General features: G+C 43.9%; 1 protein-coding gene across 1 annotated transcript in view; it reads right to left on the bottom strand.

Annotated features, from left to right (window-relative positions):
• LOC143294982 (uncharacterized) overlaps nucleotides 1-13,704 on the bottom strand; it is a 42,712-nt gene extending 29,008 nt beyond the window's left edge. The window contains exons 1-5 of the mRNA XM_076606510.1: nucleotides 12,954-13,704; nucleotides 11,666-11,997; nucleotides 6,281-6,455; nucleotides 4,706-5,297; nucleotides 3,397-3,859 (exon numbers count right to left, since the gene is read on the bottom strand). Coding sequence (XP_076462625.1) covers nucleotides 3,397-3,859; nucleotides 4,706-5,297; nucleotides 6,281-6,455; nucleotides 11,666-11,997; nucleotides 12,954-13,031 — 1,640 coding nt within the window. The 5' untranslated portion in view covers nucleotides 13,032-13,704. The remainder of the gene's footprint in view (nucleotides 1-3,396; nucleotides 3,860-4,705; nucleotides 5,298-6,280; nucleotides 6,456-11,665; nucleotides 11,998-12,953) is intronic.
• Between the last annotated feature and the right edge of the window lie 3,751 nt (nucleotides 13,705-17,455).

Raw genomic sequence — 17,455 nt, 5'->3', positions numbered from 1 at the left:
TGTGTGTCATCTCAATCTGATGCCCCATTTCAACACAGTTTTCCCGTTCCTCAATACTGTCAACCAACACCACCAATGTCTGTGTCATCTCAATTCAATGACCAATTTCAACACGGTTTTTCCCTTTCTCAATACTGTCAACTGACCTCACAAAATGTCTGTGTCATCTCAATTCAATAACCCATTTCAATACTGTCAGCTAACATCACCAATGTCTGTGTCATCTCAATTCAATGACCCATTTCAACACGGTTTTTCCCGCTTCTCAATACTGTCAGCTAACATCACCAATGTCTGTGTCATCTCAATTCAATGACCAATTTCAACACGGTTTTTCCCTTCCTCAATACTGTCAACCAACCTCACCAATGTCTGTGTCATCTCAATTCAATGACCCATTTCAACACAGGTTTTCCCTTCCTCAATACTGTCAGCTAACATCACCAATGTCTGTGTCATCTCAATTCAATGACCTGTTTCAACACGGTTTTTCCCGCTTCTCAATACTGTCAGCTACCATCACCAATGTCTGTGTCATCTCAATCTGATGCCCCATTTCAACACAGTTTTCCCGTTCCTCAATACTGTCAACCAACACCACCAATGTCTGTGTCATCTCAATTCAATGACCCATTTCAACACAGGTTTTCCCTTCCTCAATACTGTCAACTAACCTCACCAATGTCGGTGTCATCTCAATTCAATGACACATTTCAACACGGTTTTCCCCGCTTCTCAATACTGTCAGCTACCATCACCAATGTGTGTGTCATCTCAATTCAATGACCCATTTCAATACAGTTTTTTTCCGTTCCTCAATACTGTCAGCTAACATCACCAATGTCTGTGTCATCTCAATTCAATAACCAATTTCAACACGGTTTTTCCCGCTTCTCAATACTGCCAACCATCACCACCAATGTGTGTGTCATTTCAATTCAATGACCAATTTCAACACGGTTTTTCCCTTTCTCAATACTGTCAACCAACGTCACCAATGCCTGTGTCATCTCAATTCAATAACCCATTTCAATACGGTTTTTCCGTTCCTCAATACTGTCAGCTAACATCACCAATGTCGGTGTCATCTCATTTCAATGACTCATTTCAACACGGTTTTTCCCGCTTCTCAATACTGTCAGCTACCATCGCCAATGTGTATGTCATCTCAATTCAATGACCCATTTCAATACGGTTTTTCCGTTCCTCCATACTGTCAGCTAACATCACCAATGTCTGTGTCATCTCATTTCAATGACCCATTTCAACACGGTTTTTTCTGTTCCTCAATACTGTCAGCTACCATCAATAATGTCTGTGTCATCTCAATTCAATGATCCATTTCAATACGGTTTCTTCCGTTCCTCAATACTGTCAGCTACCATCACCAATGTGTGTGTCATGTCAATTCAATTACTCATTTCAATACGGTTTTTCAGTTCCTCAATGCTGTCAGCTAACATCACCAATGTCTGTGTCATCTCAATTCAATGACCAATTTCAATACGGTTTTTCCGTTCCTCAATACTGTCAACCAACCTCATAATGTCTGTGTCATCTCAACTCAATGACCAATTTCAACACAAGTTTTCCCTTCCTCAATACTGTCAGCTACCATCACCAATGTCTGTGTCATCTCAATTCAATGACCCATTTCAACACGGTTTTTCCCTTCCTCAATACTGTCAACTAACCTCACCAATGTCTGTGTCATCTCAATTCAATGACCCATTTCAACACGGTTTTTCCCGCTTCTCAATACTGTCAACCACCACTACCGGTGTCTATGTCAAGCAACACCACCAATGTCTATGTCAACCAACATCACAAAGCTAAGAGCTATGTCAATAAACACCACAGTGTCTATGTCAACGAACCATTGCCACCAGTTTCTATGTCAACAAACCATAACCACCGGTATTATATGTCAACCAACCAACACCACCAGTGTCTGTCATCAAAACAACACGAGTAGTGTCTATGTCAACCAACACCACCAGTGTCTATGTCAACCAACACCACCAGTGTCTATGTCAACCAGTGTCTATGTCAACCAACACCACCAGTGTCTATGTCAACCAACACCACCAGTGTCTATGTCAACCAACACCACCAGTGTCTGTCATAAAAAAAACACTCGAGTAGTGTCTATGTCAACCAACACCACCAGTGTCTATGTCAACCAACACCACCAGTGTCTATGTCAACCAGTGTCTATGTCAACCAACACCACCAGTGTCTATGTCAACCAACACCACCAGTGTCTGTCATCAAAACAACACGAGTAGTGTCTATGTCAACCAACACCACCAGTGTCTATGTCAACCAACACCACCAGTGTCAAAGTCAACCAACACCACCAGTGTCTGTCATAAAAAAAAAACACGAGTAGTGTCTATGTCAACCAACACCACCAGTGTCTATGTCAACCAACACCACCAGTGTCTATGTCAACCAACACCACCAGTGTCTATGTCAACCAACACCACCAGTGTCTATGTCAACCAACACCACCAGTGTCTGTCATAAAAAAAAACACGAGTAGTGTCTATGTCAACCAACACCAACACCGAAACCACCAGTGTACATGTCAACCAACACCAGGACCAACACCAACACCAAAACCACCAGTGTACATGTCAACCAACACCAGGACCACCACCAACACCAAAACCACCAGTGTACATGTCAACCTACACCAGGACCAACACCAACACCAAAACCACCAGTGTACATGTCAACCTACACCAGGACCAACACCACCACCAACACCACCAGTGTACATGTCAACCTACACCAGGACCAACACCAACACCGAAACCACCAGTGTACATGTCAACCAACACCAGGACCAACACCAACACCAAAACCACCAGTGTACATGTCAACCAACACCAGGACCACCATCACCACCGAAACCACCGGTGTACATGTCAACCTACACCAGGACCACCACCAACACCAAAACCACCAGTGTACATGTCAACCTACACCAGGACCAACACCACCACCAACACCACCAGTGTACATGTCAACCTACACCAGGACCAACACCAACACCAAAACCACCAGTGTACATGTCAACCTACACCAGGACCAACACCAACACCAAAACCACCAGTGTACATGTCAACCTACACCAGGACCAACACCAACACCATCACCACCAGTGTACATGTCAACCGACACGTTCGCAAAGAAACCAACACATGTCATTTTCTTTCAGGTATGAATATAAAAAAAATTAAAAAGTAATAATAAGAGTAATAACACTAATAATAAAGCAATGAAAAATAAATTAATAATAATAATAATAATAATAATAATAATAATGACGATTACAATGACGATGATGATGAAACTAAAAGGCATCCCACAGACTCACCCAACCCTTACCTGTACAGATACTTGATCTCGTCCTCAATCTTCCTAGACACACTCTTGTTTCCGAAGTACACGTTGAGGTCTTTCTCCGCGTCGTTGGGGTCGAAGCGCGATGTGGTCTGGTTGACGTCAAAGCCTGTGATGAAGCGTTTGATCCGACGGGACCTCGTGCTCTGTGTGGTCTCGCTCCTGGATGATGATGAGGAGGAGGAGGAGGAGGAGGAGGAGGAGGATCTTCTCTTCCTTTCTGAGGGCTGGGGAGGGGAAGCTGGCTGCTGAACGGTGCCAGGTCCCGAAGGAGACTCCTCAGGGTTGGATGATGATGATGATGATGATGATGGTGATGATGGTGATGATGATGATGATGATGATGATGATGATGATGGCTTTGGTGGTTGTGACGTGGCGGTGCTGGATTCCTGGTCAGACCTTGTGCGAACGTTTGGGGACGGGGATTTTGTAGTTGTTCCAGATCCTGTATTGTTATATGTATCAAGAAAAAAAGAAAAGAAAAAAAATGACAATCAAGGCATTATCCATTATGCAAGAATACTTAATGAAATAAATACAAGGCTTGTGTACTGATAAAAAATAAATAAATTAATTAATTAATTAATCTTGCCAAAATTCAGCTGTCAGTCAGGGGCGATCTCTTCGAGGATTCGTTCTTTGGAGGAAAATGTGTGGCCAGTCTGTTTGGTTTCCTTTCTGCACGCACTGAATGTGTAAAACGTGTGGGGTAGATCAGGTCAGGTGAAGGGTTACTGCGTGGGGGTGGGGGTGGGGGGGGGTATGATGTTGGGGTGGGGAGGGTATGGCAGTTTGAAGACATTTTAGTTTGTGTATAAAATTTTATTCATTTATTCATTTATTTGTTTATTCATATCTATTCATTTATTTGTTTATTCATATCTATTCATTTATTCATTCGTTTATTTATTCATTTATGTACTGGCGCTTTTTACTCTCTTGTATGCAGGCAGATAAGAGGTAAAGAGAAACAAACTCTTGTGTGTGTGTGTGTGTGTGTGTGTGTGTGTGTGTGTGTGTTTTGTTTTTGTTTTTTGTTGTTGTTGTTGGTTTTGTTTTTGGTTTTTGTTTGTTTGGGGGTTTTCTTTGTTCAAGATGATAGGAAGCGCTGAGACTTACAGTTTTATAAAGTGTGTGTTATTGTCTTTTGTCAAAACAAGAATAGCTACTACAACTACAATGTGTACATAATAATGAATTTAAAATAAATAAAAAACACCTCTGCTCTTTTTTTCCCCATTTTCCCCGTGTCCAGTCACCACCACCACCACAACAACAACAAAACACGTACCAGTTGCATCAGCATCCTTGGTGGCACTCTGTGACTGGTCAGCCAGTGGTGTGCTCTCTGCAGGCTGAGAGGACGCAGCAAAAGTGCTCGAGGAAGCTGGCGGCATCGACACTGATTCAGTTGCTGAGTCGCTGGGTTTCGAGGGGTCAGGGGTGCTGGGTTCTGAGGAGTTGCTGGGTTCTGTAGGGTCACTGGGTTCTGAAGGGTTGCTGGGTTCTGTAGGGTCACTGGGTTCTGAAGGGTTGCTGGGTTCTGTAGGGTCACTGGGTTCTGAAGGGTTGCCGGGTTCTGTAGGGTCACTGGGTTCTGAAGGGTTGCTGGGTTCTGTAGGATCACTGGGTTTTGAAGGGTCACTGGGTTCAGAGGGGTCACTGGGTTCTGTAGGGTCGCTGGGTTCTGAGGGGTCAGGGTCGCTGGGTTCTGTGGGATCAGGGTCACCGGGTTCTGAGGGGTCGCTGGGTTCTGAGGGGTCAGGGTCGCTGGGTTCTGAGGGATCAGGGTCGCTAGGTTCTGAGGGGTCAGGGTCACTGGGTTCTGAGGGGTTTTCTTCTGGGGGAGGGTCCTCGTCTAGGGGAGACTTTTTTTTGTTTCGCTAAACACACACACACACACACACACACACACACACACACACACACACACACACACACACACATGGAGAAATGTAATATAATAGGATGAAGAAATAGAAGCACAAGCAGCAGTACATTGGGAAGAAGAAGAAGAAGAAGAAGAAAAAGAAAAAGAAGAAGAAGAAGAGGAAGAAAAAGAAGAAGAAGTAGAAGAAGAGGAAGAAGACGAAGAAGAAGAGAACAACGAAAGAGAGAAAGACAAAAACGAAAAGAAATATATTGAAGATGATTCATATGCCTGGCATGGCAACAATTGCGTGTCTTTTTGCACAGAACGGATAAAAAGCTAACTGTGAAACGCTGTTGGAATAAAGATGGGAGTACCAAGTGTGTACATTTTTCAAAATAATGGGATTGTTAGTATCTGCTGAAATGACTGCACTGACGTTTTAAACAGTATGGGACAACGTTCCGCACACTTTCAGCCAACACCTTCACGTTAAATCCCTTGCTTTCTAACCGCCGTTCTAATCTTCAAAGAAATGTACTTTACGCGAGTTTCAGTTTTAGTTTCACTTTCCCAAGGAAGTGTCACTGCTTTGGACAAATCCATATACGCTACACCACATCTGCAAGGCAGATGCCTAACAGCAGAATAACCCAACGCGCTTGTCAGGCCTCGAGTGCATGCTTATATATTTGTGGATTTCTTGTTACATAATTTTGATAGAGGGCAACACATTTGCCATGGGTTCTTTTTCAGTGCGCCAAGTGCTTGCTGTACTCGGGACGGACATCGGTTTATCGTCTTATCCGAAAGACTAGACGCTCAGTTTGATTTTCCAGTCAAACTTGGGAGAAAAAGCAGAGAGCGGGATTCGAACCCACACCCTCACGGACTCTCTATTTTGGCAGATGAGCGTCTTAACCACTCTGCCACTTTCCTCTTTACACGAATGAAATACAACTATTTGGTGTAATCAAAATGTTAACACATACTCACTTCATTCTCCATTGATAGAATAATATTTGAAGGTTGGATTTCCTTAATGAAGTCCTGTAACTCCTGTGAAGCAAATTGCAGTCTGGAATTCCGGATCCGGTTGACGTTGCAGACAGTGACTGCCGGGAAGAAGAGAGGGGAGAATCCCAGGTCCACCTGAGTCTGTGTTTCATACCTGAAAGTCACGGAGAGTCTGTGTTTCATACCTGAAAGTCACGGGGAGTCTGTTTCATACCTGAAAGTCACGGAGAATCTGTTTCATACCTGAAAGTCACGGGGAGTCTGTTTCATACCTGAAAGTCATGGAGAGTCTGTGTTTCATACCTGAAAGTCACGGAGAATCTGTGTTTCATACCTGAAAGTCACGGGGAGTCTGTTTCATACCTGAAAGTCATGGAGAGTCTGTGTTTCATACCTGAAAGTCACGAAGAGTCTGTGTTTCATACCTGAAGGTCATGGAGAGTCTGTGTTTCATACCTGAAAGTCATGGAGAGTCTGTGTTTCATACCTGAAAGTCACGGAGAATCTGTGTTTCATACCTGAAAGTCATGGAGAATCTGTGTTTCATACCTGAAGGTCACGGAGAATCTGTGTTTCATACCTGAAAGTCACGGAGAATCTGTGTTTCATACCTGAAAGTCACGGGGAGTCTGTTTCATACCTGAAAGTCACGGAGAGTCTGTGTTTCATACCTGAAAGTCACGGAGAGTCTGTGTTTCATACCTGAAAGTCACGGAGAATCTGTGTTTCATACCTGAAAGTCACGGGGAGTCTGTTTCATACCTGAAAGTCATGGAGAGTCTGTGTTTCATACCTGAAAGTCACGAAGAGTCTGTGTTTCATACCTGAAAGTCACGGAGAGTCTGTGTTTCATACCTGAAAGTCACGGAGAGTCTGTGTTTCATACCTGAAAGTCATGGAGAGTCTGTGTTTCATACCTGGAAGTCACGGAGAGTCTGTGTTTCATACCTGAAAGTCACGGAGAGTCTATGTTTCATACCTGGAAGTCACGGAGAGTCTGTGTTTCATACCTGAAAGTCACGGAGAGTCTATGTTTCATACCTGGAAGTCACGGAGAGTCTGTGTTTCATACCTGAAAGTCACGGAGAGTCTATGTTTCATACCTGGAAGTCACGGAGAGTCTGTGTTTCATACCTGAAAGTCACGGAGAGTCTATGTTTCATACCTGGAAGTCACGGAGAGTCTGTGTTTCATACCTGAAAGTGGTGGAGAGTAAGGGGGAGTGGGGGTGTTGGTTTGCCTTTGTAAACATATCGAAGGATGCAAGTTTTGTGTTTCCGTGTTGTTTGTAACGTGAAATGTGTACTGAAAAAAAGTGTTTGTAGAAAAAGTAACACATTCTAACTTTCATCCAGAGGCGATTGTTTGCATGTATGGCTAGACAGATGGATTCACGAATGCATGCAGGCACGTGTATGTGTGTGTATGTATGTATGCATGCATTTATGTATGCATGAATGTATGAATGTATGTTTGTATGCAAATAGGTATGTATACAACAACAACAAAAAAGATATAAGGCTGATTATATGTATGTATGTGAGTTATCTATGAACGTATTTTTTCTCGTGTTTTCATTCAATTGTATATATATCGTGTTTTATATATATGTGTATATATATATATATATATATATATATAGTGTGTGTGTGTGTGTGTGTGTGTGTGTGTGTGTGTGTGTGTGTGTGTGTGTGTGTACCATACGCAAAATTCCCCCCCCCCCAGCCCCCCACCTCCACTAAAAACGAACGCACGCCGCGCGCTAATCAAGGCACTGAACAAGTGGAGAGAAAGAGAGAGGGCAAAAAGGAGAAAAAGAGATGAGTGGCAGAAACAAACAGAGACGGAGAAAGAAAGAAAGAGAAGACAAAAGACAAGACAAAGACTCACAGAGGCAGACACACAACAGAGACTCACGAACAAAACATGCAAAGGGACATTTCACCTCCTGAATCTGAGTCATGGTGAAAGAACATCAATGTGTCAGTGTCGCCTACGTTTTAAGTGCAGTTACTTTTTTTTTTTTTTTTAACTTTTCAATGGTGCGGTTGAACAAAACGTAATTCTCAAAACAAAACAAAACAAAGCAATGAATGAATAAATAAATCAATAGATAGACAGACAGACAGACAGACAGACAGACAGATAGATAGATAGATAGATAGATAGATAGATAGATAGATAGATAGATAGATAACAATAAAAAAAAATTTTTAAAAAACAAAGAACGAAAACACTGTCTACACACAGTTCATAGCCCTGTGTTCATTCATTTTATTTTATTTATTTATTTGTTTGTTTGTTTGTTTTTTCTCAAGGCCTGACTAAGCGCGTTGGGTTACGCTGCTGGTCAGGCATCTGCTTGGCAGATGTGGTATATTTGTCCGGACGCAGTGACGCCTCCTTGAGCTACTGATACTGATACTCATACTCATTTATAACATTGACAACTGGGTTTTGTTGTTGTTGTTCTTGTTTTTGTTTGTTTCTTTTTGTTGCCTTTTTTTTTTTTTTTAGTTACATCTTCGCGAATCTCCGACCCGGATTGTAGCCAGCCAGGCTGTACTTTGTGACCGCTAGATACGTGTTCACAGATGTACAACAACAAGTCTGGTTCGTCACTGTTTACGATACAGAACAAAAACAGAACGTGTGCGATGGCTCAGCTGATGGAGTGGACTTTGTGTTTTTGTGGCGGCTTTTCTCTAAGCCGCATTCGTTAACCTGTAGAGTGGAACGCAGGTGGTGCAAGGGAAAGGTAGGTGTTTAGGGTAAAGGAGGGGCTTGGGGGGGTTGGGTGTGAGGTTGGTGGGGGTAGGGAAGGGCTGGTGGAGGGCTGGGGGGGGGGGGGGGGGGGGGGGGGGGGTCTGGGGGGTATGGACGTTTTGTTAAATCCAAAGCGGTAAAATGGGGGTTTATACAAAACATGGATCTTTTTGTTTTGTTGTTGTTGTTGTTGTTGCTTGTTTGTTTATTTTTGTTTGTTTTTTTAATGTGATTTTTCTTCTTCTTCTTCTTTGCTCGTTGGCTGCGAATCGAAAACTCACTCTTTTCTATAATTGGGCTTTTACGTGTATGACAGCTTTTACATGATTTAATCATGACATTCTTAAAAAAAAAAAAAAAAAAAAGAAAGAAAGAAAGAAAGAAAAGAAAAAAAAAGTGAAATCAAATTATTTACATTCAAATTTATCCAAACAATTAAATCAAATTAAGTCAGACAAAAATTACATCACATTGATAAAAACAAGGAACTCAAAAATGAAGTCGGGGTATATGAGAAACTAATGACGAGCAACAAGAACACACATCAATCACCACTTCAAAAAAATGGACAATAATTGATAAAATAACATACTGACCAGACGAACAGACACAACCACCACCACCACCACCACCACCACCATAACAACAACAGAAACAATCAATACCACATCCTCTCGGCAACGATACTTACTGATAACACTCATCGCTGACAGCGATACTTACTGACTATAACACTCATTGATGACAACGATACTTACTGATAACACTCATTGACGACAACGATACTTACTGATAACACTCATCGCTTACAGCGATACTTACTGACTATAACACTCATTGCTGACAACGATGCTTACTGACTATAACACTCATCGCTGACAACGATACTTACTGATAACACTCATCGATGACAACGATACTTACTGATAACACTCATCGCTGACAGCGATACTTACTGACTATAACACTCATTGCTGACAACGATACTTACTGATAACACTCATCGCTGACAACGATACTTACTGATAACACTCATCGATGACAACGATACTTACTGATAACACTCATCGATGACAACGATACTGATAACACTCATCGATCACAACGATATTTACTGATAACACTCATCGATGACAATGATACTTACTGATTACACTCATGGATGACAACGATACTTACTGATAACACTCATCGATCACAACGATATTTACTGATAACACTCATCGATCACAACGATATTTACTGATAACACTCATCGATCACAACGATATTTACTGATAACACTCATCGCTGACAACGATACTTACTGATAACACTCATCGATGACGACGATACTTACTGATAACACTCATCGATGACGACGATATTTACTGATAACACTCATCGATGACAATGATACTTACTGATAACACTCATCGATCACAACGATATTTACTGATAACACTCATCGACCACAACGATATTTACTGATAACACTCATCGATGACAACGATACTTACTGATAACACTCATCGATGACAACGATACTTACTGATAACACTCATCGATGACAACGATACTTACTGATAACACTCATCGATGACAACGATACTTACTGATAACACTCATCGATGACAACGATACTTACTGATAACTCTCATCGATGACGACGATACTTACTGATAGCACTCATCAGTGACAACAATAATCACTGATAACATTGAATGACGACAACGATATACTCGTCAATGACAAGGGATTTTACTAATTATAACACTCATTGATGACAACGATACTTACTGACTATGACACTCATTGATGACAACGATATTTACTGATAACATTCATCAATGACAACGATACTTACTGGTAACACACATCGATGACAACGATACTTACTGATAACACTCATCGATGACAACGATACTTACTGATAATACTAACCGATGACAACGATACTGATAATACACATCAATGACAACGATACTAACTGAATATACTCACTGATGACAACGATACTTACTGATGATACTCATCGTATTGCTTTACTGTCACCCCCCCCCCCCCCCCCCCCCCCCCCCTCCCCCCACTTCCCACCCCCGTGAAATCGATTAAAACGATACTTACCGACGACAACACTGATCAATCAAATGCCAATGCTATGCTATACTGACTGACTTACTGATAACACACACATCGATGACAAAGACGGGCGCAATAGCCAAGTGGTTAAAGCGTTGGACTTTCAATCTGAGGGTCCCGGGTTCGAATCACGGTGACGGCGCCTGGTGGGTAAAGGGTGGAGATTTTTACGATCTCCCAGGTCAACATATGTGCAGACCTGCTAGTGCCTGAATCCCCTTTCGTGTGTAAACACATGCAGAAGATCAAATACGCACGTTAAAGATCCTGTAATCCATGTAAGCGTTCGGTGGGTTATGGAAACAAAAACATACCCAGCATGCACACCCCCGAAAACGGAGCATGGCTGCCTACATGGCGGGGTAAAAACGGTCATGCACGTAAAAGCCCACTCGTGTACATGCGAGTGTACGTGGGAGTTGCAGCCCACGAAAGCAGAAGAAGAAGAAGAAGATGATGACAAAGATAGTAACTTACTGATAATACTCATCGATGAGTAAATACAGATGAGCGCTCATGAAGCCGCAGCCGACAAGGAAAATGATGACCCACACCACTTTCGCGTACCAGGCCTTTGACACGTGCACATACGGTATCCCTTGCATCGAGGTACGCTCAGCGAAGCGTTCGCACACTCGCCGAAACGTTTTAGGGTTTCCTTCCGAATCATCGCCGTTTCCATCACTGTCGTCATCGTAGTCGTCGACGTCGACGTCGACGTCGACTCTGGTGGTGGAGGGGGAGGGGAGGTGGTGGTGGGGGCGGCTGAAGTGTTGTCTGTGGCGTGCTTGGGTCCAGTCCTGTGTGTCCTTTAGTGGGTAAAGGGTTGGTTGGTTTATACAGCTTTTTTTTTTTTTTTTTTTTTTTCCATTTTATTGGAACATGTCATTATTACTTGTATTTGTATTTCTTTTTATAACAACAGATTTCTCTGTGTGAAATTCGGACTGCTCTCCCCAGGGAGAGCGTGTCGCTACACTACAGCGCCACCCATTTTTTTTTTGTATTTTTTTCTTGCATGCAGTTTTATTTGTTTTTCCTATCGATGTGGATTTTTCTACAGAATTTTGCCAGGAACAACCCTTTTGTTCCCGTGGGTTCTGCTGTGTTGTGTTGCGTTGCGTTGTGTTGTGGAGTGGTGTGTTGAGTTGTGCTGAGTTGTGCTGTGCTGTGCCGGTTTTGTTGTGTTGTGATGCGCTGTGTTGTGTTGTGTTGTGTTGCGCTGTGTTGCGTTGTGTTGCGTTGAGCTGTGTTGTGTTCTGCAGTGTTGTGTTGCCTTGCTTTCCCTTGTCTTGTCTTGGTTTCTGTTCTGTTCCGTGTTGTGTCATGTTGTGTCGTGTCATGTTGTGTCGTGTCATGTTGTGTCGTGTCATGTTGTGTCGTGTCATGTTGTGTTGTGTTGCATTGCATTGCTACAATTTGCTTGGTACATAGTGAAAGAAAGATGTAGACTGAAACACACACACACACACACACACACACACACACACACACGCACGCACATACAAACCACTCTCTCTCTCCTCACACACACACACACACACACACACACACACACACACACACATACTCACACACGCATACACTCAAACACACTCACAAATACACTCACAAACACACACACACACACACACACACACACACACACACACACACACACACACAAGCGCGCGCGCGCTGACAAACACGCACTCTTAGCAATCAGAAAACAAACGATTAGACGGATGAAAAGATACATATAGTAAATAAAGAGCATAGAACGCACATGTTGATAATCAGCCGGAGGCTCCCAGAGATTTGAGTTCCAGGAGAAATCAGAAGAGTACCTATTTTGTCCTGGCATCCTTACACTGACACTTCTAGTACACAATGCAACCAGTCACAGCAGCAGCAATAACATAACAACAGTTTCCATTTCCGTTATAAAATAAAAAGTAGAAAAATAAAATAAAAAACACAATGTCCTGACTTCTTCACCGGTTGATAATTATATTATGAGATTTGAAAAAAAAAAAAGTTGTAAGCTATTTGCAGAGACCCAGGCTTTGACACAAACTGCCGACAAATCTGGATAGAGAAATCTGATAAACGGTTTATTCAGTGCAATAAACTCTTCCAGAAAAAATGTTTAATTCCTTGAAAGATATTTCAAAACGATCTTCACTGAAAGACTTTTTTTTTCTAATTTCTGTTTCCAATCAAAGTTTAAATAGAAATCAAGTATGTACAGAATAATTCTGAAAAAGTCAGCGTGAAGGAAAAACACTAGGCACTACACTGAAGTTATTCATTCTGAAAAAAATTAGCGTTTAAAAAATAATGTTTAATCTGTGAAAAAATTGTTTAAACAATAGCGTACTTTATTCTTTCTTTTGACAGCAGTGGATGTGGTAGTAATCGCCGAAGTATTAGTCGTAGCCTTAGCACTTTCAAAACATAGAATACATATCGCTTCATAGGACTTCACAGACAAAAATTGCGTTTTGTTTATTATGCAAATTCGCGAAGAAAGCACGCATTTTCCTGTTTGACAGCAATTCACACCACATCCAAAAAAAACAAAGTGTCTATTGTGTTCGTTTTGTTTTGTTTTTTGTTTTCAGCGAAAAAATAACAACATCAACAAATGAAAGGTATATTCTTTCAAGCAGACACATTCTACCAAGTCTCTCGTTCTACGCAGCATGTCTAGATATAAGCACAGATTTTCTACGATAGCAAAGAAATCCGATCGGGTCATACTGTCTATAGCCTGGCGCGCCTCAAAGTTCTGAAATCACATTGTGAAATACCGAAGGGGACTCCAAGACACTGTGTAAAACACTCGTGTGATACGACAGTTCGGGTCACGTTTAGTTAACGCCCTTCTCGTTACCGTAACGCTATCGAACTGTTTAACTTTCACAGGGGTATTGCTGCAGACGAGTCCAGTCGTTCGTCTACATTACATTCCATTGTCTTGGAGTGAGAGTCCCAGCTGCTGGAGGGAAAGAACATGATCCCTGCACACACACACCCTTTACCACAGAGGAAAACACAGTGTCTTTCATGTCTTATTTCCCGAGTGGTCACGATTCTATGGTCCAAGCTGGTCCATTTCCTGAGACCCCCGACTTTCATGAGGTGAGAATTTTGCTCTGTTCGCTTACAGCTGCAAAACACACCATTTAAGTTGATACCCCCTCTGTACGCTTCACTGGTTTGTTTGTCAACCCCCACCCCTAAGCTCTCCTCCCCCCACCACCACCACCTCCACCACCCCACCGCCACCCACCTCAGAATGGGTGCGTGTACGGGAATCGGTTCGTTTGGTCGGTCTGTCTCTCTGCTCGTGCTTGTGCTCTGCAAATTCATTATCTTTGCTGACCGAATTAACATTTGGTATACTGAGCAGTTTCGATGTCTTCTGTCATGTGACTGGCTTCAGAGTGGATAGTTGCTTAGCGAAAGAATTACAGTCAACTGAAGGTTCAAAGAGGTGACTGACATGTCTGGAATCTGGCAACGCGGCCGAAAGATCGGAACTGTGGAGACAACTGGGACACACAGTGAAATGAGCGATGGTAGTTACTAAGATTACAAGACCAAAAATTTATTGTGAACGAGAGATGGTCAATTAATTGTTGCGGTTTTCTGTTGTTGTTGTTGTTTGCAGAATGTTGTCTGTTTTTGTTTCTTTCTTTCTTTCTTTGTTGCATTTTTCAGGTGGACATTTAAGGGTTAGCGTGTAGATTTTTCCAATCTCCCACGTCACGTTATGCAGACCTGTTAGTGCCTTCGTGTGTATACGCACGCAAATGATCAAATACGTACTATAAAGATCCCGTAATCCATGTCAGCGTTCGATGGGTTGTGGAAATAGGAACATACCAAGCATACACACCCCCGAAAACGAAGCACGGCTGCTTACATGGTGAGGTAAATAAATAAACGGTCATGCACGTAAAAAGTGGCGAGTGTGTGTGTGTGTGTGTGTGTGTGTGTGTGTGTGTGTGTGTGTGTGTGTGGAGGGATGAGAGTTGTGTGTGTGTGTGGAGGGGTGAGGTGTGTGTGTGTGTGTGTGTGTCTGTGTGTCTATGTGTGTGTCTGTGTCTGTGTGTGAGAGAGAGTGCGTGCGTGCCTGTGCTTGTGTGTGTGTGTGTGTGTGTGTGTGTGTGTGTGTGTGTGTGGGTGTGTGTTTGTGTGTGGAGGGATGAGAGTTGTGTGTGTGTGTGTGGAGGGGTGAGAGGTGTGTGTGTGTGTGTGTGTGTGTGTGTGTGTGTGTGTGTGTGTGTGTCTATGTGTGTGTCTGTGTCCGTGTGTGAGAGAGAGTGCGTGCGTGCCTGCGCTTGTGTGTGGGTGGGTGGGTGTGGGTGTACATGCAAGCGTGCGTGTCCCGCTTGTGTGGTTGTGTGCCAAACTGCGTAGCGAGCCGCATACAGTTGCGCAATGCGTTCAAAGTCAGTTAAAACAAATGACACCATACTTCAAACGCCTGTGACGACATAAACATGACTTGGAAACCAACCAACCAACCAACCAACCAGCCGTTAAAAACAATACCAACAACAACACGATGAACACGTTTTAAATAAGGGTCTAATCCACTGAGCTTACTCACCTACCGTTTCCATATGAGCCGACGGGACCGCTTCTGTCCACATGATCTATCGAACTGAACAACACTGCTGTCAGCCAAGGAGTGAATGTACGTAGGGTACCCTGTACCGTGTTTGTCGTGAGGATCACATGCGGCCAGGGAATAATGCTCCCCTCTTTGCCTTTACCTTTCTCTAACGCTCCAGACAAAAAACGTGTTACGAAACGTACAGTCCAACAGGGAGCAGGCTAGACGCTCTGTTTACAGTGAGGTTCACACCTATACTATGTGGAGTGATGGCCTAGAGGTAACGCGTCCGCCTAGGAAGCGAGGGCATCTGAGCGCTCTGGTTCGAATCATGGCTCAGCCACCGATATTTTCTCCCCCTCCACTAGACCTTGAGTGGTGGTCTGGACGCTAGTCATTCGGATGAGACGATAAACCGAGGTCCCGTGTGCAGCATGCACTTAGCGCACGTAAAAGAACCCACGGCAACAAAAGGGTTGTTCCTGGCAAAATTCTGGAGAAAAATCCACTTCGATAGGAAAAACAAATAAAACTGCACACAGGAAAAAATACACACAAAAAATGGGTGGCGCTGTAGTGTAGCGACGCGCTGTTCCTAGGGAGAGCAGCCTGAATTTCACACAGAGAAATATGTTGTGCTGTTGTGATAAAAAAAAAGAAAAAAATACTAGTATCCCAGCTTCTTCACGTACACTGTGTAGCGATGCGTGGCCGTTCAGGGACCGCATTCAAGAGAACATCGTGCCTGCAGGGTAAAATTTCTCCCTGAGGGGTAATCTGCCTGAGGCAAGGCAAACTGCCCGAGGGTAAACATTACCTGGTATTCAGCCATACTGATAGGAAAAACATATAAAACTGCACGCGGGAAAAAAACACTTTGAAAAAAAGGTGTGTGTGTGTGTGGGGGGGGGGGGGGGGGGGGGGGGGGGGGGGGGGGGGGGGGGGGGGGGGCACTTTAGTGTAGCGACGCGCTCTGCCTGGGGAGAGCAGCCCGAATTTCACTTAGAGGGAGATAGTGGTGGTTGGAGGAGGGGGGGGGGGGTGTAGAGGAGGATAGTGGTGGTTGTGGGGGGGGGGGGTGTAGAGGGGGATAGTGGTGGTTGTGGGGGGGGGGGGTGTAGAGGAGGATAGTGGTGGTTGTGGGGGGGGGGGGGTGTAGAGGGGGATAGTGGTGGTTGGAAGGGAGGAGGGGTGTAGAGGAGGATAGTGGTGGTTGGGGGGGAGGGGTGTAGAGGGGGATAGTGGTGGTTGGGGGGGAGGGGTGTAGAGGGGGATAGTGGTGGTTGGAAGGGAGGAGGGGTGTAGAGGGGGATAGTGGTGGTTGGGGGGGAGGGGTGTAGAGGGGGATAGTGGTGGTTGGGGGGGAGGAGTGTAGAGGGGGATAGTGGTGGTTGGAAGGGAGGAGGGGTGTAGAGGGGGATAGTGGTGGTTGGGGGGGAGGGGTGTAGAGGGGGATAGTGGTGGTTGGAAGGGGGAAGGGGTGTAGAGGGGGATAGTGGTGGGTGAGAGGGAGGGGTGTAGAGGGGGATAGTGGTGGTTGGGGGGGGGGAGGGGTGTAGAGGGGGATAGTGGTGGTTGGGGGGGAGGGGTGTAGAGGGGGATAGTGGTGCTTGGAAAGGAGGAGGTGTGTAGAGGGGGATAGTGGTGGCTGGGGGGGAGGG

This window comes from Babylonia areolata, chromosome 20 (genome assembly GCF_041734735.1).
Source record: "Babylonia areolata isolate BAREFJ2019XMU chromosome 20, ASM4173473v1, whole genome shotgun sequence".
Taxonomy (NCBI): domain Eukaryota; kingdom Metazoa; phylum Mollusca; class Gastropoda; order Neogastropoda; family Buccinidae; genus Babylonia; species Babylonia areolata.
This window is presented reverse-complemented; position numbering and strand designations above follow the sequence as displayed.